The 22926-nt window shown below is 40.7% G+C and overlaps 1 protein-coding gene across 1 annotated transcript in view; it reads right to left on the bottom strand.

The window, feature by feature from the left end:
* LOC133424905 (heparan-sulfate 6-O-sulfotransferase 3-B-like) overlaps nucleotides 1-22151 on the bottom strand; it is a 38067-nt gene extending 15916 nt beyond the window's left edge. The window contains exon 1 of the mRNA XM_061715486.1: nucleotides 21414-22151. Coding sequence (XP_061571470.1) covers nucleotides 21414-21922 — 509 coding nt within the window. The 5' untranslated portion in view covers nucleotides 21923-22151. The remainder of the gene's footprint in view (nucleotides 1-21413) is intronic.
* Between the last annotated feature and the right edge of the window lie 775 nt (nucleotides 22152-22926).

The raw sequence follows: 22926 nt of genomic DNA, 5'->3' as shown, positions 1-22926 counted from the left end.
AGAAAGAAAGAAAGAAGGATAAATTCCCGTTGATGACGTTTTTGTGTAACAAACATGGTGGATCTGAGAGCGAGATAGATTTATAGTTAAAGGTGGAGTTGAATTGGTATTTTTTTTATCGTAATTTTTATCGTTATCGGGATAAATGCCAGAAATTATCGTGATACATTTTTTAGTCCGTACCGCCCATCTCTAGTATCAAACATTTGCTATATTTTCTGATTCAGGAGATCTTTCAGCTGTGGAAAACACACACACACACACACACACACACACACACACACACACACACACACACACACACACACACACACACACACACACACACACACACACAACATGCAAAGTGTTGAGGACATCCTACAAAACAACCTGCCATGTGAAGCTTTATTCTCTTTAGCGTCTAAGCCTTTGACCTTTGCTTGATATCTTAATCTTTTACGGCTCGCTGAGGTGTCAGCCAGTCCTCCAGGTCCATGCAGATATGGGAAGCATAAATGGGAGTCTGGATTTTGCAAAGGTCACATCAACACACAGAAAATGCGGCAGAATTTCAGCGAGCTAATCCCCTTTTCCTGCAAGGTGTGAATTGTGGCTCCTTCACTGAAGTGATTTCCAACTTTGAATGGTCCTCTAACTATATTTACAACTCTCTATTTTTTAGTTTGATGTCTTGCCTTTCTGAAACAAGGACAGAAACTTTAAATGTGAGGTCACAGTCACTAATCTGACAGACGTCCTCCGAGGAGTCCAGGGGCAGTGATCTCTCCAGGGCAGACGACGGTTGACACGCAGGCTGTTCTTCGATCCCGTTCCACAGGTTTTCGAGTAAATCCGGACATCTGGATTAACACCCCTCGCTCCTCCTCCCCCTCCTCCGTTGTATCGCAAAACCTTTTTTAGACTGGCCCTAATCCGCATAAGAAGTGTGGAGATTACCAAGATCCTCTGAATATCTCTCGGTTCTCTCAAGAAAACAGGACAAAACCCCAACTGTCCAACAGAGAGGACACCTGCGGGTTTGGTTAAACTGCAACACGACAAATTATTCTATTTTATCCTACATGCCCCAGTAAGATTATCCATTTGATTTTAAAAGTGTGATTATTTCTATTCTAATTCGGTTTCTAAGCGATCCAGGTCTCTTTAGCTTGTTTCTGTCACTCATGCAGATGATTTCACTGAAAATGTTCCCAGAATGGGCACATCTATATTAAAATATCTATTGTTATAATATTAAACACTGTAACACTTTTGTCAGATAATATATTACACTTAATTGTAATTTATTACCTTCTATTCCATATAATATGTTACATATGAAACATATTTTGGTATTAAGGTTTTTAAGAGGTTTTTAAGTCTTCTTTGAAAACGTATTTATTTTCTTTGGCTTTTGGTGTACGGTAAATGGTTGCCTACATCTGTGAGAAGTGATTGTGAACTTTGTGGGTCTGTTCTTTGCCGTCTATTTTCTATTTTCTATTACTATTTTATTAATCATTCTAGCATGTTAGTGATTTTATTGTTTCTACACTTTGTACTGTATTTTCTTTTAGTATTGTTTAATTTTTATTGTATACTGTAGAGCACTTTGGTCGACCTTGGTCGTTTTTAAATGTGCTATATAAATACAATTGACATTGACATTGACATTGACATATTCTTAAAAATGTGATGAAATGTAATGTTACAATGGGACTCCATGCCTCCTCAGCGGCTGACTGAGTCCACGTCTTTTAAAAAAACTACAAGTGGCTCAAAACAAGGCTGCAAGACTTGTTCTTGGTTTTTCTCCAAGAACAAGTGTTGCAGAAATGCATGAATGTCTCTCCTGGCTGAGGGTTGAGGATAGGATATCTACTAATGTACTTACATAGAATTATTAACACTCAGACTCTTACATTTCTCTATAATAATATAACTTATTGTTCAAATATTCATTCAGATAACACTCGAGGGGCGAATAGTGGTCGGATTATGTTAGCTTTACCTAAGTCTGACTTTATGAAGAGGACAGTACTTTACAGATCAGTTGCATATTGGAAAACCCTTCCAGGTGAGATTCGTGACATCAAAAGATGATTTGAAACGAAGACTAAGAACGTATTTGTTGTCATCACCTTACAATCATATAGCGTATCAGATTGAGTGAGATCAATACATCAAATTATATGATTTGTATGATATTTTTCTTTATTTCTTATACTTTCTTATTTTTATGTTTTTAAATGTACTTTATGAATTGACATTGTATGTTTGATTTTGTATTTTATTGTCTGGACCCCAGGAAGACTAGCTTTCGTTTTGGTGTCAGCTAATCGGGATCCTTTTAAATAAACAAATGAACAAATAAACGTCCACTGGTCATATCTGATGTGCTCCACATGGGAGGAAAGAAAATGGGAAAAGTTCAGATTTCCAGACCCAGATTGGATAATTGTTCAGCCCCCTCCCCCATCTTGACCTGGGTGTGGAGTGGTGGGGTCAAGTCTAGTGTCTGACTCCTCCCCCTATAACAGGCTTCTATTAACTGAGCTTTAAGCTTGTTACAAACAGAGACACACTCAAGTGTCTCTCTGTGGTATGTTGAACAAAGCATGTCACAGAAAACTCTAAAAGACCTCAGGACATCTAAGTTTCAAACAGAATACCCAACTTAGGATGCTTTAGACGCGTACCTTTGTTGTCTCCTCTCCGGGCCACTGTGCATCCCACCCCATCCCAGCTCCGAGCTTTCATAGCGATGCCTGCTCTGTTCTGTCGTCCAGAGGGACTTTACTGCTGCTCTCGCCGCCTCAGGCTCTCTGCGTATGATTGTTAAAGGGCAGCGACCAATGCCAAATATAAAATGCTGCAAATGCTTTCCTGACTGAATTACAGTAAGACTCTAAGATGCTCAATTAAACCGTCAGTACTGCTTGTGTCCGTACAAAATAGTGCTTCAGCTGAAGAAATGACAGCTTTTAAATTGATATAAAACTGCAGCCTGCCAGAAATGAGAAGTATTTCCTGCAGCTAGCGTTAAGGAGTCCTTTTTGCTTAAACAATTTTAAAAGGAGTTCTGAAGTCAATCAGCTTCTACGGAAGAGTATCAGGGCCATGCAGGGGAAAAAATATTTGAGAGGGGAAGATTTTTTTTTATTGTGCACTTCTGTCAGGGTGTGGTTGTTTAGGACCCAAAAGCAGGAGAGCAGGATGCAGAAGTTCACAAAACAGGGTTTAATTAACAAAAGCCAAAACCAAAAGCGCTGCTGGGCAGGATCAAAAAGGGCAGAACAGAAACAGGGATCCAAGAACTAGAGGAGAACATGGAGGGAGCAAACAGTACGGACCAACAAGGAGCAAGGGAAAGACAAGACCAGATATACACATGGGGGTAACGAGACACAGGTGCAGACAATCAGGGCAGATGGGAAACAGGAGGGACAGAACTGAAACTCAAAAACTGGGGGGAAGTGTCAAACCCTGACAACTTCGAGAGAAACACAACTTCGACAAAGTCTAAATTTAGAAAATAAAGTCGAAATTTCGTGAACAAAGTCGAAATTTTCTCAACATTTCAACTTTATTCATGAAATTTTGCCTTTTTTCTCGAAATTGTACTTCAACATTAATCTCGACATTTTGACTTTTTTCTCAACATTTCAACTTTTTGCTCGAAGTGCATAATGAAAAAAAATCTTCCTCCTCTAAAATATTATTTTTATTTTTCTCCTGCCTGGCCCTAATACTCTTTCGTAAGCTTCCCATCAGGTCTAATGTGTAATCTGTTCACCATCGTCCCATTAGTCATGTTACTGATATTACAGACATAAATGAATATATGTCATTCCATATTAAGAGGTGATGTTTTCAAGTCACACATCATCAACAAGCTGGTGCTCTAGCACATACCCCTGAACAAGAATACCAAATGTCAACACCTCATCTGCAAATATCTGATGCCACCTTGCCCCTGCCAGATCCACCACAGATAAACCGTGACTGAGAGGGAGACGAAAACGCCACAAAAGACCAATACATTCACCTCTTTCTTAAAATACAGTCAGGCATCGAAGTCGACTACCTCACCCAGATTCAAGTCAGCACTTCTTTTTGATGTTGTATTTTCTCTTCAAAGTAGAACATGGAATTTCTTTTGACTGGAAACACTCGTGGAAAAGATACAAACTGGTGTTTTTGCTCACCAATTTTAACAATTAATGTTGTTCAAAAAACTGGAATAGAACTGAAGGTTGCTCTTCTTTGCTGTTTAGATTAAAATATATGAAAACTGATTCAGTTGGTGGGATTAGAAATCTGTGCAAAGAGTTGGTGTTATTGGCTAACTTTACACCTCATATATAGGGCAAATAGTGACGAAGGCAGTTCTGAGATATTTACTGTTGTATAGGTGACATGGAGCTTATTTTAGGTCAGCTGATGCTGTAACTGGCTTTTCTTTTTTTGGCAGCCATCTCATCACATTGGGCTTTAAAAATGTGTGGTTGTCAGCAGCCTGAACAAAATTTCATGCGTAAGCACAGACACTGCTCAGCCCAAACCATATCTGACAGTAAAAGGACAGCATTGAAGCCCTAGATTCTAAAGTGGATTCAGTTAACTAAGATAATCATCAAGGGTCTATTAAATATTTTGGTCAAAATTAAACAAATTTTTAAGCAAGAATAAGTAGTGGGAGCTGGGTTAAGAAAAAATTAGCAATCTGTGAGCATCGGTATGGTTTAGAAAGAAAGAAACAGCAGTACAGATGCCGTGTTTGCTTTAGAGAATGCTGATGAAGAAGTTCAGGGAAGGTCAGAAAGAGTTGCACTGTGGACTCTTTGTGGATGTAGAGAAAAGCATATGAAAGAGGGGAGAAGAGTGGCGTGGTAGAAAAGCCTGTTAGAGGTAGAGGACATGTATGAAGGCAGCATGACGGGATGAAGCGTAAGTAGGAGTCACAGAGGGGTTTCAGGTGGAGGTGGGACTGCATTAAGGATCCGCTCTGGGCCCCTTCCTGTTTATCGTGGTTTACAGATCTGGCCATACAGGAGTCTCCTTGGAATATAGGGCTGGGCGATATATATGAGATTTTAATATATATCGATATATTTTCAAACGCGAAATGGTACGAGACAAATATCGAGATATGACTTTTGGTCCATATCGCCCAGCCCTAATGGAATACGATGTTTGCAGATGACATTGTGGTCTACAGAGAGGGAAAGGGAGACTTCCAGGGTAGTAAAGTGAATGAAACGGGGAATCAGATAGAGCGTCACATTTTTCAGAATGTAGCGGCAGCAGGACCACTTTGTAAACTCCAGCACTTCACAACACAGATTTTAGATGACATGGGAACAAACAGACTGGGAGCAGTAAGTGGGGCAGGAGTGCTGCAGCACTTATTAAGAGACGACGGTGTAACTTTAGACAAGTTACTGTGAGGGAGCACTTCTGCATCCTAGGCGATAAGCTGTTAGCTGTAAGTGTCCATACTGTCTCCTGAGTGACTTCACTTGTGTTACTTCCAAGCGCTGACCGTCTAACTTCTGGATTGACGCGTGTGCGGAACTAACATTTGTGGCAGGTCCTCAACCGGCCGATAGATGGTGGCTCCAAAAGTGAGTCAGTCTCCACTGACTCTCATGTGGAAATGAACACCTTTAGAGGAGAAATAAACATACCTGTATTTTCAGCCTGGTCTCAGTCGTTTGATTTTACACCCATGAAGACTCTGAGGGGGGTGGATTATTTTGTACCACTTCAGAAGAATTTAAATAAAGCAAGAAATTGAATTCAAATGTGATCGATTCACTGAACTCAGCCAATGGCTAACCATAACCGCTTCCTCATCCGTAATCTTCATGCTACCGCCTTCAGCGAAGCAACCACCCATACGATTTTGCCATTGAGTCAACGAGTTAAACTGTTTACCCCGCTGTAAAAACGTCTGACGGCCACTCTTCAGGTATTACGGCGATGTTCCGCCGAAGGAGCCTTGATTGACATGTGGTGGGCGTGTTCCCATCTCCTTCTACTTTTAGGATTTTATGTTATACTTTTATACTTTTTTAGTGTGTATTTTAACTTCATAGTTATATGATATATAAATAAAGTCTGATTTGATTATCGCTACACCCCGCACGAAGAAAGTAACAACTGTTACCAGGCAGTAAACCCAAGCATTAATGATGATTTTGGGAAGTTCCAACTAAGCTTGTTTCTCTCCTAAACTCTGTATTTAAACGTATTTATTTTCTCAAGCCGTGTACATTGCAACAACATTATTATGGGGGATTATTGAAGTATTTATTCATCTGTTAAATGCAAAGCTGAAGGTGGCAGAGCTGAAGATGTTAAGATTGGTGACAAGGATTTAAAAACAAGAACATTATCGGACAAACCGGGGTTAGATGTCTGAGAGATAAAGAGAGAGGTGATACTGAGATGACGTGGACGTAAAGAGAGAGAAGGTTGCTGGAGTGCCTCATTATCAAGAGCCCAGCCTTTTGCTGCCCTCTTGAGAGGTACAGCAATGGCAGAATTATCAGTGTGGAAGTGTCCTTGGGCAAGACAGCGAACTGCATGTTGCCCCCTGACGAGCTCACCGAGGTATGACTGTGAAAACATAACGTGACTATATGATATGAGCACCGTGGGGGGAGTGTTTGTGGGGATGGAAAATGAGAAACATACTGTTGTAAAACCTAGTCAAGGTATAAAAAGATGTTAAAGAAGTGCAAGACATATTTTCTTTTACTTAATTGTAGAAGAATAGTAGAAGTAAAATATATATACTGCATATGCTCTGAAATACAGACAGTTTTTCATAAAATGTGTAATGTCCGATTAAATGAGCACGTTCATTTAAAACTGAGAAACTTCTCCCAGTTACACTTCACACTTCACAGTTTGATTTAACTCATTTTGAAATATTTTTTTAAATAACTGTTACATTATTAATGTAAAAAAATAAGATTTTTCCCCCTATTTTTGTAAAAAAAGATTAGATGATATAATCAGAACAAAGCCAAAATCTTTCTAATCACTGCTGGAGAACCACCCATGCCTTTCTTGAATAGTTTGACGACTCTTAACCATTAAATACCTTTTGTAACCATCACTATTCACTAACACACTGTCAGTGCCAAATTAACAGCGAAAAGCCACGCTGTGCGTGTAGAATAAACTAAACTAATAAAACTCAAGTGGAGCCGTGTTACGGCCGGCCTGCTTTCTTTGCTCTAATCTGAAATAATGAGGTCAGTAATAAGGTTGGATTGTGTGGCTGCTCAGCGTGAGGCCCGCTGCTCGGCTCGAGCGGGGCAGCCCAACAATTGAAGCAGGTTTGACGTCTGGCCTTGCAGCGATTCTGTAGCACGCTGCGATTTGAGTGCTGCGGCCCCGTGCTGAGAGCAAAGCCCTGCAGGAGCCACTGGCAATTGGTGAGCCTTTGACAAGACTACTTGAATCGGCTGTGAATTAGTGAAGTTTTATATGTTTAAAGGAGAAACTAGCACATATATGTGTGTGTGTGTGGGGGGGTGTCTTCTCTAAGAATTAACTATACAAAAAAAGGGATATAGCAAACACAGCTAAAACATATAAATCTCTAACACTTTTGAAAGATCCTCGTGTTCGTTTGTCTGGTGCACCATAAGAAAACCAGTGAACAGGATCAAATGTAAATGCAAGCTTTTATTATATCATGCACAATGTTTTCCAGCCGGAGGTACACTTTTCTCAGACCACATAGGTAGGAGAAAAATGCACCCTGTGGTCATCAATCCAGTCCTATTTATACTAAAAAGGGATGTGTTTTGTACGTTAGGAGCCGATGTTGAACCTTATCTGTTGAACCTTATCTGGGAGGCCAACTGCAGTGAAAGAAACTTAAACATGTCACACTTTCAGCCATATATTTTCTGTTGTCTATCTCTAATCCGACATGCCAACCCAGCAAAGATCTACGACAACCAAAACCCAGAGAAAAACAGGAGGAGAACCATTAATCTTAAACATCCGTTCCTCTTCACCGTCCTCACCTAGAGAAGAACTCAGCTAATCAGTCTGGTCATAAAAACAGGAGCTGGTTCTGCACTGAGAGCAACCATCAGTGTACAATCTTATAGAAAAACCCCTCATACTTTTAACAATTTCATAAAATCCTAACACTTTCATGATGGATCTCAACAGTTGAGGTTTAACAATACTACAGTTAGTTACTATAGCAACCGCCTTGACTGTCATTCCTCTCCCTGTACTGGAAGTAAGTTTTACTTGCCGAAAAGCTACAATATCAGCAAAGCATGAGGGAAAAAAAGATCATTAAGAAGATGAAACACTCCCACTGCAGGGTTGGCCGCGTCCCTGTTACGCCTGTGCGCGTTGCCTTGTTATTGGTTTCCACTCTGGAGGGATGTGCAGGAGAGAGAGGATTTCAAGGTGACCATGAGGTGCAGCTCAGAAGCAGACAGATGGGGTTGTCTGTATCCAGAACAGAGCAGCAACCACCAGGAGCATAGGCCAAATAGGCACATTTCTCTTTACCTGAGGTACAGATCCAATAAAATCCTATAGACCAAGGCATCTATCGGAGGATTTCAGCACTTCACCTCATTTCAAAACCCCTCTGAACCCTATGTCTCTAAAGGGGATGGGAAACAGAGACGTAAGCCAACAGTTGAACGCCAGAGTGGTGAGGAGGTTCATTGGTACAACATATATTCTCACACGTCGGGCTGAGTAGGTACTAGTGTAAAAGTGCCATAAGTGACAGTCCTGGGCATTGCCATCCTCTGCCAACCCAGGGAGGACCTGCACTGAGCTCAGGTCTCCTCCTTAACCTGAGGAGTGAGCAGGCCGCTTCTTTTCACCAGACAGGGTGGGGTTTCTCCAGCCGGACTTAGCGCGTGGAAGGATCACGTTATTCCGGCCGGATCCTCCCCACCCCATCTGTTCCCCGGCTGGCCAGAGGGGGCATGTATAGCCCAGGACTGTGTGCATGTTTTTGTGAGGGTAGCTCACATTAGCTACCCAAGGGAACACGGGGAGAACTAGCAAACTCCACATAGAAAGGCCCTTTCACCAACCCCACCCAGGGTGTGGGCACTGAAGTCATGGGGGAACTAACGCACTTCAGCGCCCACAGCGTCCCCGGCAGAAATTGAACCCAGGACCTTGTTTCTTTTCAATACCCAGATCAGAAGTAGGCGGGGTTGGAGCGAAGCTGCTGTGACGTACTCAATTGTGCGATTGGGCCAACCCCCCGACCAATCGGTGGCCTGTAGTATGATGACGTCAGATGCAGCCCGAATCAGCTGCTTAGAACCTCTGCAGAATAGTTACAGAAAAAGTATCTACTCGGCACATTAGACCCCTAGTGGAAAAGCGCAAAACCGAGGCGAGACGAGTCGAGTTGGGCTGAGTAGGTACTAGTGGAAAAGCGCCATTAGTTTAAGCTCCACCACACAAGGGAGACTCGATCTAGGCCCTGGGTCACCATCGCCACCATCATAACGAGCTGAGGAGCTCCCTAAAGCATGTGAAAGGAAGTCTCCAGGACCGTGGCCTGAAATCCTGCACCGACAACTGCTTGACTGTCACCTGACCCAGATGATTTTGTTTTAGGGTGGTCCAGCTGACCGCACATGCTCACGTGTTTACCCCACCCACCCTGATCAACTAACCTGGCTTCTTTAGATGCAGAAGACTTCAAAAACTATGAAATCATTAAGGAATAAAAACTGGTGTTGTGTCGACAGACATTTTTCAGATGTCTCCTTTATAAAGGGATTGCATGAAGAATAATGCTTTTATTGTTTTTGCAGGGGGTTCTAGGCAGTATCCTATGGTGCAAAGGGGCAAAACTGCATAATAGTTTAACAGATGAAACTATACTGAGCCGGAAAACTTGACTGGTTTCCTGCAGCCGTGTCTTGCTGCGTCCTCGTCCCACCTCCAAGCCAGTTCCTGTACTTTCCACTGATCTCGCTATTCCAACGAGGATCAAGAAACAAAGAAAACAAAACAACTCAAACTTCCCCCTCCTGGCTCTCTTCTCTCGTACACCCCTGAGGTCTTATTCGGAGCATTAATTAAGCTTTGGAGAAGTTCAATCATCTTAAGAGATGTTGAAAATTGCCAAGCAGCAGATGTTGTTTAAATGGTGCAGAAAACAATCGTCGAAAAAATATCTGAAAGAATATCTGAAAGAGCTTATGACTTTAAGTAAATCCATATATGTGGCATTTGTTCCTCTCTGCTAATGTAACCGTAAGACCATCCGTCGTCATCCATCCCCATCCGTCTGACCCAGGAATTTCAGCACTCTCACCGCGTTATGCGACTCGTATAAGACGAGCGTTATCCTGGCATGTCGGCACACTGTTACTAAGTTGGATTTCCTGTTGCAATCCAACCAGAAAAATGTTTCGAGTGGTTTACAACTTTATGATTATGGCTCAAGATCAAGTACGGAGTGCAGCATAAATGGAGATTACATATAGTTGCTAAAAGTGCTACCGTTCAACCTCTTTACAGTAAGAACAGAGGGATCACGACTGGAAAACAATGACGCAGCTTTACACACACGCAAACATGTACGCACAAACCCGTCCCCGCTTTGCTGGCATGGACGTATCTGTCAGAGGACAAGAGTCCCTCCAGACTGGCATCAAACATGCAGTCGACACAGAAAGCCTCTGCATCGCCCTGACTTAACAGTTTCAATAAAAACTGACAGGAAGCCTTCGCTTAATTGTTTGTCTTTCCCTACGCAGATCAGGCCCTTGTAATGCTCCGCCGTATTTCTTTCTAAAGCCGCGCAGACGTAAAATCGAGCAGGCGGGATCCTCGGGGAAATCATAACTCTGTGCGACAGATTTGTGGTTGCTACGTGAGTTACGACTCACACCGGACAGTTTTGCAGGTAAAAGCTGAGATGTGAGTCATGGCACCGCATTTGTCTCAAATTTGAATACTAGTGGGGGAGTGATAGTCTAGTAGCTACAGAGGTGGGGCCTGGAGGACCCAGGTTCAAGCCCCAGAATGGCAACCAAGATGAACCACCTTGGTTCACCCCTGAGCAAGGCCCTTAACCCTACTTGCTCCCTGGGCAAAGTGGTGTGTTGGTTTCTCAGATGTAAGTCGCTTTGGATAAAAGCGTCTGCTAAATGACAGTAGTAGCCTAGTAAAAACAAGACATCTGGCAAAATCGCAGTGCCAGCAAACAGACACAGATGCTGACGTATGCTTGAGCAGGCCGCTCCTCTCCCGTGGGGGACCCTGAACTCCTCGTGGAGCACCAGGGAGGAGTGTTTCCCTGCAGAGACCAGAGCTCTTGATGAAACGTCTCTGACACCCTTCTCGCTTCTTTTGAAACTGATGTCTACAGCTTTGCGTTCAGCACTGAATGCTGTGAATACTTATCTTGGTTTCCGCTGTAGATGCTTTTGAATAGTCTTTCTACATGGCTCTATTGGCAGGGACTGGCGCCACCCAATCCAGTAAATATAATAGTGGGCAAAGTAACGCCTGATAGCGAGTTATTTTATGGCACTTTTCCACTAGTACCTACTCGGCTCTACTCAACTCAACTTGGCCTGGTTTCTTTTCCATAACAATTCAACATCTGGAGCAGAAGTTGGAGCGAAGCTGCCGTGACGTATTTGATTGTGTGATCTAAACGAAAAAGACAACAACACTAAAGATGAAGAACCTGAAGGGAGATGATAGATGTGCTGCTGGGTCTGTGGCTTGTGTTCGATATCAAGTTAAAAAATGAGAGTGAGAGAAGCTTCAAACGGCTACCCTTTTTACATTTTTTTTAGTTTGCTGCTGAAAAGTCCGTTGGGAGCCGCGAGCGGCTATGAAGTGACATGATCATGAATCATGAAACAGACTTTTGCTGCCATTGCCTGTCGGATAAAATGAACAAGAAGACGCCGTCAGAGTCGCTCTTTCGCTGATTTCCGCCTCCTGACTCAGACGTCTGACTCCAACCCCCCGACCAATCAGTGGCCTGTAGTGTGATGATGTCAGATACAGCCGACTCAGCTGCTTAGAACCTCTGCAGAATAGTTACAGAAAAGTATCTACTCCGCACGTTAGACCCCTAGTGGAAAAGTGCAAAACCGAGGCAAGTCGAGTCGGGCTGAGTAGATACTAATGGAAAAGCACCATTAGTCTCGCTGAATGGGTAATGCTAACCTAGCCTGCTAACTAATGTTGTCTCCCGGAGCTGAAACAAGGACCGACAACCGACCGAGCACGGTGATCAATACGAAGAGCCGACAGCCTCTAAGTCCACAGGGCTCCAGGAATGCCCTGGGGTACTAACTGGATCATTCTGATCTATCTTTCCTCATTTCCCTTGGCACTAACGCATCGAAATTTGTAACGAGCACGTCGAGGCTCCAAAAGTGAGACGCACGATGAGCTGACATTGGGCGAATTCACCACAGCCTTTGGGTCTTCGTGGCTTTTCAGAGCGGAGGTCCAGTGGAGGTCAGGACAAAGTTAGTCACTCTGAAATAACACAGGATGGGTGGCTCTGCTGGAGGAGCCTCGGACTTGGACCCTTCCAGACCAACTCACAACCGTTCGCCACAGTCTCTTAGTATTGTTAACGTCACAACAAAGTGTATTAACTTTGGAATAAGAATGATTATGTTTTCATACACACCTACCAAGTCAAGACAAAATAGCTAAATAACAAACTATGATACCAGCTAGCCATTAAGCACAGACAGATGTCAATCAAATGCCTCTAATTAGAAATACATTTTCCTGATGATATACGTAAAAATCGCACCCAAGACGGTTGTCATGTATGTAAAATCTAGCTAAAGCCATTCTTCTGAACCAGGCTCACTTTTGAACATTTTGACTTGTTCACAGATATCAACTTGCTTGGCAAACCTGCCCTTAGTGGTCAATTAAGAAACTGCAATTTTCTTTAGTTTCGCGTTTGATTGAGTGTCACAGTACCGTTAGCCGCTAACAGATTGGCATAGTTTCAGGTTTATGGTGCCCAATACCAACCTACAACATTTCAGAAAGCCCAGAATTGGTTTTCTTTTCTCTGTTTTTTACAACTTTGCCCAATTTACCAAGTGCTGATTTTCCACTTGATCTTCTGATTAACTGACAACTCACTGAAGTGTTGTCAGTTAATCTGATATGGCTCTGGGGCTGCTCTTAAAACCTATTTCAAAGTCGGCTGGCTGCCACTTAGGGCAGTCAATGGATTTGTAGGACTCTTAAAGTCCTCACCAACCCCTTTTAATGCTCACAGTAACATATGGAGATTTGCTCTGTGAACCGCCAGCAAGCCAAATTGGCCTTGAACACATAGGCCACACACCTCACAACACCCTGCCCTGCTTAAGCGCTTTACTCCCTTAAGCTTGGCCGTATTGCTTCTGTAATTACAGGAAATTGAAACAGACCTTCAGATCAGGAGGCGGCCTGTCTTCTGGCTGTTTTATGGAAGCGCTGTAGTCGACTCTTGCTGGTGCTGCCATGTGCCGCGCATGTTAACACTGCACCCCTATCAGCTCTACACCATGCCTTTACGTGCCAAAAAGGACAAACGCGAGTGCAGCCCTGGAGGCAACTGAAATCCGAGGAGAATTGGTGCCACTGCCTCTACTGTTAGAGAAATCCACTTAGTGCCTTCAGAGAAACAAATAAGCTCTGGGGCTCACTGTTTGTTGACATTTTATGTTAAAAACCTACATTTTCAAGGCTGCAATTATCAATTATAATTGACAAAACGGAGTGAATGGCTGTCCGACAACTCTGGAAACTGGGAAAGGTGTCAACTCTGAACCTTTTGCTCTGTTTTCCATCAGTATCTTAAAAAGTAGGAAATGTCTCGAGTCTGAAAATCACAGGAAGAAACCAAAAAAAGCTTTGAACTTCTTCTTTTTTGGATAATTTCCTTGAACAACAACCACCCTGAACAATCTATCAAGAAAATGGTTCATTTTTCTAATAACGAAATCATGAGTCACTTTGGTGGTGGTTACATTTCATTTATGCACCAAATGAGTGAGAGGAAGTTCGGAGCGTCTGCAAGCACGAAAACCACAGAATGATCTAAAAACTAAAATATCCACCACTTGCATCCTCGGCATCATTCCTGTCAGCACCTATGAAGGCTTGGTCACATGCACCTTTCGGAAAGTGGAGCAGAGAAAAAGGCTCGACAACTTGCGTGACGTACTTTTGTATCCCAGCAACCAGCAGGACTAAGACTGGAGGATGAGTTGAAAACCACACCGACTCAGCAGAACCTGCTCAGCTGCTGCGGTTCACGTCAACCTTGCAACCAAGTGCAAAAATCATGGAAATAATTGTGCATTTCAGACATAAACTGAATAGCTGGGTGCAAATTTGAGATGAAATTGAACATTTTCAATGTTTTTATTACTTATTATTTTTTTGTCTGCATATATATTAATGGTTAATACCAAATTTTTTTTATTTTTTTTTCAGTTTTTTTTATTACTTATATTTTCAATTTGCAAATGTTTTTATTTTCTCCGTTCAACCATATTTTGTCAGTGTAATCTTTGAGTCTTCATCCTTGAAAGGACGTCGTGTATATACTGTAGGCTTTGTGTGGTTCCTTTTTATCAAAATGAACAAATTACATGACCACCTCCTTTTTACTTCACCTCCATTTTAAAACCATTTTCAATTCACATGCATTTTTATCACCTTGATTATTCATGATTTAATTTGGCCTCTTTATGAGGGGTGATCATATGCTGCAAACACACAGCGCTCCCTCGTCGCCTCGTTAGTGTTTCCATCAAATTTGGCTGAGACTAATATTATTGCTAATAGTATATTAGACAACACACCAACTGTTGTCTAATATATACGTAAGAGTATTAGGGCCAGGCAGGAGTAAAATAGAGATAATATTTTAGAGGAGAAAGTTTTTTTTTCATTATGCACTTCGAGAAAAAAAATAATTTGTGAATAAAGTTGAAATGTTGAGAAAAAAAGCGAAATTTCGACTTTATTTTTGAAATTGTATTTCAACATTAATCTTGACATTTCGACTTTTTTCTCGAAGTGCACAATAAAAAAAAATCTTCCCCTCTGAAATATTTTTTCTCCTGCATGGCCCTAAATCTATTCCGTAAATATAATACAATACATATGATAGTGGAAACGCCATTGTATAAATATAGTTATATTGTTGTGGTTTGGTTTGCTAGGACCCAAGTGCAGGAGAACAGGGAGGCCAGAGGCAGGAGTTCTCAAAAAACAAAGGATTTATTCCAAAAAAAAGGTAAAAACAAAGCGCTGCAGAGCAGGATCAAAAACACAAGGAACAGGGATCAAAAACTTGGAGCACATGGAGGAGGGAACAGTACGGACCGACAGGGAACCAAGGAATGACAAGACAAGATATACTGAGGGGATAACGAGACATGACGAGACACAGGTGCAAACACAATCAGGGCAGATGGGACACAGGCGGGGCAAAACAGAAACTGAAAGTCACAAACTGGGGGGAAGTGTCAAACCCTGACATATGTGGAAGTGGAGTGAGTTAAACTGATTGGTTTCTTGGCTTCTTCTTGAACTCTAAGTACTTGAAGAATTATTGTTACTGAATGTTTGTGTTGCCTATTGAGAGATTTTGTTAAATATAGAAGTGAACCCCCTGTGCTTTATTGTGGATGTTCCTTAATTTCAACACCGAGGAAGAAAATGTGATTAAATATTAAGATTCATTGCAATTTTGTTTCATTTTCCTTTACAACAGAGTGAAATTGTTAAATCATCCACTTCAATAGTATATTTCAGTCAAATTTACAAAGACAACATTTTATTAAAATAGAATCAATTTTATGGGCAAGCTTGGCTTGTTAACAACAGAAGGTGAACCAATCAGAGCCCTTGAGCAAGGCTCTTAACCCCCCACCTGCTCAAGGGCAGCCCACTGCTCCTAGTGTGTACAGGAGCTAGTGATGGGTTAAAAGCAAAGGGGATTAATAAAGTATATATTATTATAATCCCTGGACTTATATATTTATTATATACTTATTATGCTTTCCTACACTTTGCAGTGTAGGAAAGCACTGATCTGAAATGTGAATCTGTCCCGTATTGACAAAATATAGAATTTTTCTCATTCATCCATTTTAAATGTTCCGGTGATATTTAAGATTTCAGTTTCAGATACCGCATTTTTTTTTTTTAAGTTTTAATTTAGGTTGTTTTTTTTCAGTTTTTCGAATTTAGATTTGAACTGTTTGTGCACAATTGTTTATTTTTGAAGCATGTTATTGCCGAGTAAATAAGAAGTAATTAACAGTTTATATTAGAGCTGAACGATTTTTGAAAATAATCTAATTGCGATTTTTTTCCTCAATATTGCGATTGCGATTTAATATGCGATTATTTTTTCAAGGTCCTGTTCTCATGTATTTTTCAACTACACAAGCAATAAATCAGTCTGTTTTATAATAAACAATGTCAGATTTATTTAAAGCACAGATTACAACAATAAAGAAAACAAATCTGTGGCTTTACCTCTTTAACATGTCTACACATGGGTCGTTCTCTCTGAACCCAATCGCACAACCCCAAACCGGGTTAAACTTTAGCCAAAACGAGGCATAGTTTAATAGAAAAACACAAAAAAAACTCCCACAGGGAACAAAAAAACCTTCCTCACGGAACTCAGAACTTCTTCATAAATAACTCAAAATCACAGGGAGAAAAAAACCACCAGCAAACTAACAAACAAACCGACAAAGCTCAGAGTTAACAAAACGAACCAGCAATGAACAACTCGCAGCCCCGCCCGGCCAAGGGTAGAAAATCGCGTTTTATCACATCGCAATATTATCGCACATGCAATTAATCGTTCAGCCCTAGTTTATATTTATAGCTGTGTTATTTTGTTACAGTTTTTCATTGAAAATTATGTTTTAGTTTGGATAGAAGAAGTGAAATCGAGCATGACACCTTTAGTCTCCTCCACAGGTGTGCAGCTCCTTATTCAACAATGCGATCGGATCAGATAAGAAAAGCCCAGTTCCTTCAGTGAGAATCAAGACTGAAAATGTCTGATCCATGCATCCCTACCCTGGAGCGTGCCGCATTTAAGGCAGCACAAAGGAGTTTTGTCATGACAAAACTCCTTTGTGCTGCCATGGCAGATATGACTAGGGTTGCCACCTTTCAGAAATAGAAATAAGGGAAGCCCCGATTTCAGCAGCGCAGGCGCCAAAAAAAAGGGACATCCCCGAAACTTCTAAACTGCATAGAAATATGTTTATTTTATATGAAAAAACGAAAGTTTAAAGTGCTTTAATAGCATTGAACTTGCATGACTGTACAGACAGCCAACCATGCTAGCAACTGAAATAGCCTCCTATGCTACGACGTCCACATAAGCCCAGATGTAGAATATAGCTACAGGTGAAGAATATGGTGTAAAAGTTAATTTATTTCAATAATTCAACTTAAAAGGGGAAACTAATACATTACATAGTCTCATTACATGCAACGCAAGATATCTTAACCTTTATTTGTTAAAATTTTGATGATTGAATTGTTTATTGATTTCTAGTGATGCACCGATTGTTCGGTAACCGAAATTGTTCGGCCGAAAATGGCAAAAAAACACTTTCGGTGTTCGGTGGAATAAGTGGGGAAAAAAAACGAACAATTAATAACGGCGTTGTAAAATAAGGAAATAGACTGGCCGCTCCGTCCCGTAACGTTGCGCACTACATAAATCGTTGGCCAACCAAAAACTAACCCCATAAGAATTTTACCTAACATTCCCCAGGAGGTGGAACCAAAACAACATAATGTTGGGAAATTAAAAAAATGTCATTTTTTTATGTTCAATAAATATTTTGTACCTTGTAATTTTGTAAAAGATTTTTTTCTTTGAAAAGCATGCCTAAATCAAATGTATTTGATTTATGCCATGGTGAAAAAATTGGCAAAATAAATGAAAAACTGCTGAAGAACCATGTTCGGTATTGTTCGGTATTCGGCCAAGTGTTTATTATTATTTTCGGTTTCGGTCACAAATTTTCATTTCGGTGCATCACTATTGATTTCTTAAAATATTAAAACATTTTTAGATTTTTTATTTGGGGTTTTCATAAACTGTGAGCCATAATCATCAAAATTATAGCAAATAAAGGCTTGACATATCTCACTTTGAATGTAGTGGGAAATAATATATTTGTTTCTGTTGGGGTTTGGTTTGCTAGGACCCAAGTGCAGGAGACAGAGGGAGGCTGGAGTTCTCAAAAAACAAGGGTTTTAATCCAAAAAGGTAAAAACAAAGCACTGCAGAGCAGGATCAAAAACACAAGGAACAGGGATCAAAAACTTGGAGCACATGGAGGAGGGAACAGTACGGACCGACAGGGAACCAAGGAATGACAAGACAAGATATACTGAAGGGATAACGAGACATGACGAGACACAGGTGCAGACACAATCAGGGCAGATGGGACACAGGCGGGGCAAGACAGAAACTGAAAGTCACAAACTAGGGGGAAGTGTCAAACCCTGACACTTTCACCTTTAGTTGAATTTACTAGGAATGAAGTTTTGCAATATGTTCAAATTTTCCAACCTTCACCTGTATATTATAGAGCCAGTGGGCTGAAGTACCTGTCCACAGGTGCACAAGTCTAATCGAGTTACAGAGATCACGTTACTGCAGTGATTGACTCAGAAGGTGTGCAACAAAAAAGAAAGGTGAAGGTAATGCCAAATCTGTCACCTAATTGTTTTAGCGTTTCTGTGAAACTAGACTTTAAAAGCAAATTTTCTTTACTAATTTTTTTAGTAAATCATTTATTATTAGCTTAGTCTCAAGTTATTTCAGTGAACACAGTTTTTGCTTTCTTTCTTTGATGGAAGGGTATAAACAAATTGATATCCAGCACAGAATGGAACCTAAATAAATCCAGATGAATAAAGAAAACGTAACATTTAGACATGAAAAATCAATATTTGCAACCGCAGTAATTCTCCTGCTGCACAAAGAACAAGGATATGGCTATGTGATACTCTGTCCCACCCCCACAGCTCTGAGTTGTTCTGGTGTATCTGTTCATTCACTCATTGATTCATTGGTTCAATCAATCAGCTTCACAAAAGGAGAAACTCCCTTTGTATATTTATATTGACAATGAAGAAGTGAGTCAATGCTGAAACCATCAAGTTATTCAATACAAAGACTACAGTGAACAGTGAGCTTATGAAAGCCACTGAATAAGTGAATGTGAGTAACAGAGTGAACAAATTAACAAAAGAGTGAGTGGGTGATCAAAGGAATATGTGAATGACTTCTTCGAATGGCTCAATGAAAGAACCAAAGAGATGTAAAGAGATGCAAACATGACCAAATGTACGGAAGAGTATTAGAGCCATGCAGGAGAAAAAACATTTGAGAGGGGAAGATTTTTTTTTATTGTGCACTTCGAGAAAAAAGTCAAAATGTCGAGAAAAAAGTTGAAATGTTGAGAAAAAAGTTGAAATGTTGAGATTAATGTTGAAATGTTGAGACAAAAGGCGAAACTTTAGAGACTTTATTCACGAAATTTCGACTTTATTCTTGAAATTGTATTTCAACATTAATCTCGACATTTCGACTTTTTCTCGAAATCTTTTCTCGACATCCTAGCACTGTTATAAAAGTGTAATAGTATTGCACAATAAAAAAAATCTTTCCCTCTCAAATATTTTTTCATGAATAAAGTTGAAATGTTGAGAAAAAAGGCTAAATTAATCTCGACATTTCGACTTTTTTCTCGACATAGCACTGTTATAAAAGTGTAATAGTATTGCAAAAGAAAAAAGAAAAGTCAAAATGTCAAGAAAAAAAGACGAAATGTCGAGAATAATGTTGAAGCACAATTTCGAGAAAAAAGTATAAATTTCGTGAATCAAGTTGAAATGTTCAACATTTTTCTCAAAATTTCGACTTTTTTCTCGAAATTGTACTTCAACATTAATCTCGACATTTCGACTTTTTTCTCGACATTTCAACTTTATTCACAAAATTTTGACTTTTTTCTCAACATTTCGACTTTTTTCTCGAAATTGTACTTCAACATTAATCTCGACATTTCAACTTTTTTCTCAACATTTCGATTTTTTTCTCGAAATTGTACTTCAACATTAATCTCGACATTTTGACTTTTTTCTCAACATTTCAACTTTATTCACAAAATTTTGACTTTTTTCTCAACATTTCGACTTTTTTCTCGAAATTGTACTTCTACATAAATCTCGACATTTCAACTTTTTTCTCAACATTTCGATTTTTTTCTCGACATTTTGACTTTTTTCTCGACAGTTCTCCTTCCTGGCCTTAATACTCTTCCGTAAAATGTCGAGAACAATGTTGAAGAACAATTTCGAGGAAAAAAGTCGAAGAAATTCCGACTTTATTCACGAAATTTGGACTTTATCCTTGAAATTGTAATTCAACGTTAATCTCGACATTTTGACTTTTTTCTCAAAGTGCATAATGAAAAAAGAAAAATCTTCCTCCTCTGAAATATTATTTTTATTTTTCTCCTTCCTGGCCCTAATACTCTTCCGTAAAATGTCGAGAACAATGTTGAAGTACAATTTTGAGAAAAAAGTCGAAATGTTGAGAAAAAAGTCCAAATTTCATGAATAAAGTTGAAATGTTGAGAAAAAAGTCCAAATTTCATGAATAAAGTTGAAATGTTGAGAAAAAATGTCAAGTTAAAGCAGCACAATGTAACTTTCAGCTTTTGTTGAGTTTGGCGGCTCCTTTGGACAAAAGCGGTAGTGCTTTATCAGTAGTGTGGAAGGGTTCCTACCATGCTCCTCAAAGTTACATAGTGCCAGTGAAGGCGATACAGACCCCTCAGACCATGACAGAGGTGTCATTAAACCTGTTGTAAATTGATGTACCATCACAATGACTCTGGAAATATTATATTAAGGTGGAAAAGTTACATTGTGCTGCTTTAATCTCGACATTTCGACTTTTTTCTCGTCATTTTTTCTCGACATCCTAGCACTGTTATAAAAGTGTAATAGTATCACAATAAAAAAAAAAGTCGAAATGTCGAGAAAAAAGTCGAAATGTGGAGATTAATGTTGAAGTACAATTTCAAGAAAAAAGTCTAAATTTCGTGAATTAGTTGAAATGTTGAGAAAAAAGGCAAAATTTCGACTTTTATCTCGAAATTGTAATTCAACATTAATCTCGACATTTCGAAATTTTCTCAACATTTTGACTTTTTCTCGAAGTGCATAATAAAAAAAAAAATCTTCCTCCTCTAAAATATTATTTTTATTTTTCTGGCCCTAATACTCTTCCATACCAAGTGCCATCCCAGTGGTGGTTGTATTCCCCCCCGGAGGCTCCCCGCTCCCACCTTGCTCTCTGCGGGCTCTTCTTCCCCCGCCGGCTCATGAGCGCGGGCACGCAGCGGCTCAGCTCGGTCCAGTCGGCGTGCAGCCCGCAGCTCCAGCCGGTGGAGAACCGGGAGAAGAGCCAGGACTCGGCGCTGCCGGGCCGGTGGCAGCTGCACTTCCTCTGGCCCGCCGCGCACTCGCACGGCCGCTCCAGCTGGATGTTGCGCACCAGGTGGCGGCCGAACGTGGTCCCGCCGGTCTTCTGGATGTGCAGGAACACCATCACGTCCTCGCCGCGGATGTCGAAGCGGAGCTGCCGCTCCAGGTCCCGCTGCGAGAAGTTGAACCTGGCCGTGATGGTGGAGGGGGGGTCCGGGTCCGGCTGCTCCTCCAGCCGCAGGAGCCGGTCCCCGGTCCCCCGGAACGGGCAGCCGCCGCTGTCCGCCGGACACACGTACTGGTACCCGATCATGAGGAACAGCACCGCGGCCACGGGGATGAACACGAGCCTGCTGAACTTCTCCTCCATGCTGGGAATCAGACTCACGCCTCCGCGCTGCGGCTCATCCCGCAGCCCGAGAGTGCAGCGTCCCGCACCGGAGCTGCACTTCTGCAACTTAACCTGTCACTGAATGAAACCCCCGCTTACTTCAGAAACTACTGGCACGTTTGGGTTTGGAAGGGTCAAACTGCATGGAGGTTTTGCTCTGTTCCAGTAGAGGCGCCTGCGCGGGGTGAGTCCTGCCCCGTTTGGAGGGTTTGGAGCTCGGCTGTCCTGCCAAGAGCTGGTCGCTCTGAGAGCCGGCAGCACCTGCAGCAAGACACACGCCAGCCACCGGGACACTTCCGGGAGGAGCTTTCAAAATAAACTTCTATTTGGAATTCTTTTAATATGCTCATAACCCGCAGAAATCAATGAAAGCAGTCTAAAATGCTGATATGTATGTACATATATATATATATATATATATATATATATATATATATATATATATATATTAGGGCTGTCAAATAATTAAATTTTTTTATCGCGATTAATCGCATGTTGTTCATAGTTAACTTGCAATTAATTGCATATTAATCACACATTTATTCACACATTTTTTGCTGTTCTAAATTACCTTTAAGTATTTTTTAAATGTTTTTAATACTGTTAACAACATAAGAAAGGGCAAATATGCTTGCTTTATGCCAATGTTTATTCAACTTTCCAGAAAAAAAGCTTTTGACCTGATAGTAACATTCCTTCATAAATACTTGTAAAGACTAACTTAAGATTGCTTATTTTTTTAAGCAGCTCAATGTAAAACAATGAACCATATGCATCACAAACATCATTATGCCCTTCGAGGAAAAAGTCGAAATGTTGAGGAAAATATCGAAATGTCGAGATTAATGTTGAAATGCAATTTCGAGAAAAAAGTTGAAATGTCGAGAATAATGTTGAAGTACAATTTCGAGAACAAAGTCGAAATGTCGAGAAAAAAGTCAAAATGTCTTGACATTTTGACTTTTTTCTCGACATTTAGACTT

The sequence above is a fragment of the Cololabis saira genome, chromosome 24, assembly GCF_033807715.1.
Source record: "Cololabis saira isolate AMF1-May2022 chromosome 24, fColSai1.1, whole genome shotgun sequence".
Taxonomy (NCBI): Eukaryota; Metazoa; Chordata; class Actinopteri; order Beloniformes; family Belonidae; genus Cololabis; species Cololabis saira.
Note: the sequence above shows the minus strand (reverse complement) of the source record. Positions and strands in the feature narration are given on the sequence as shown.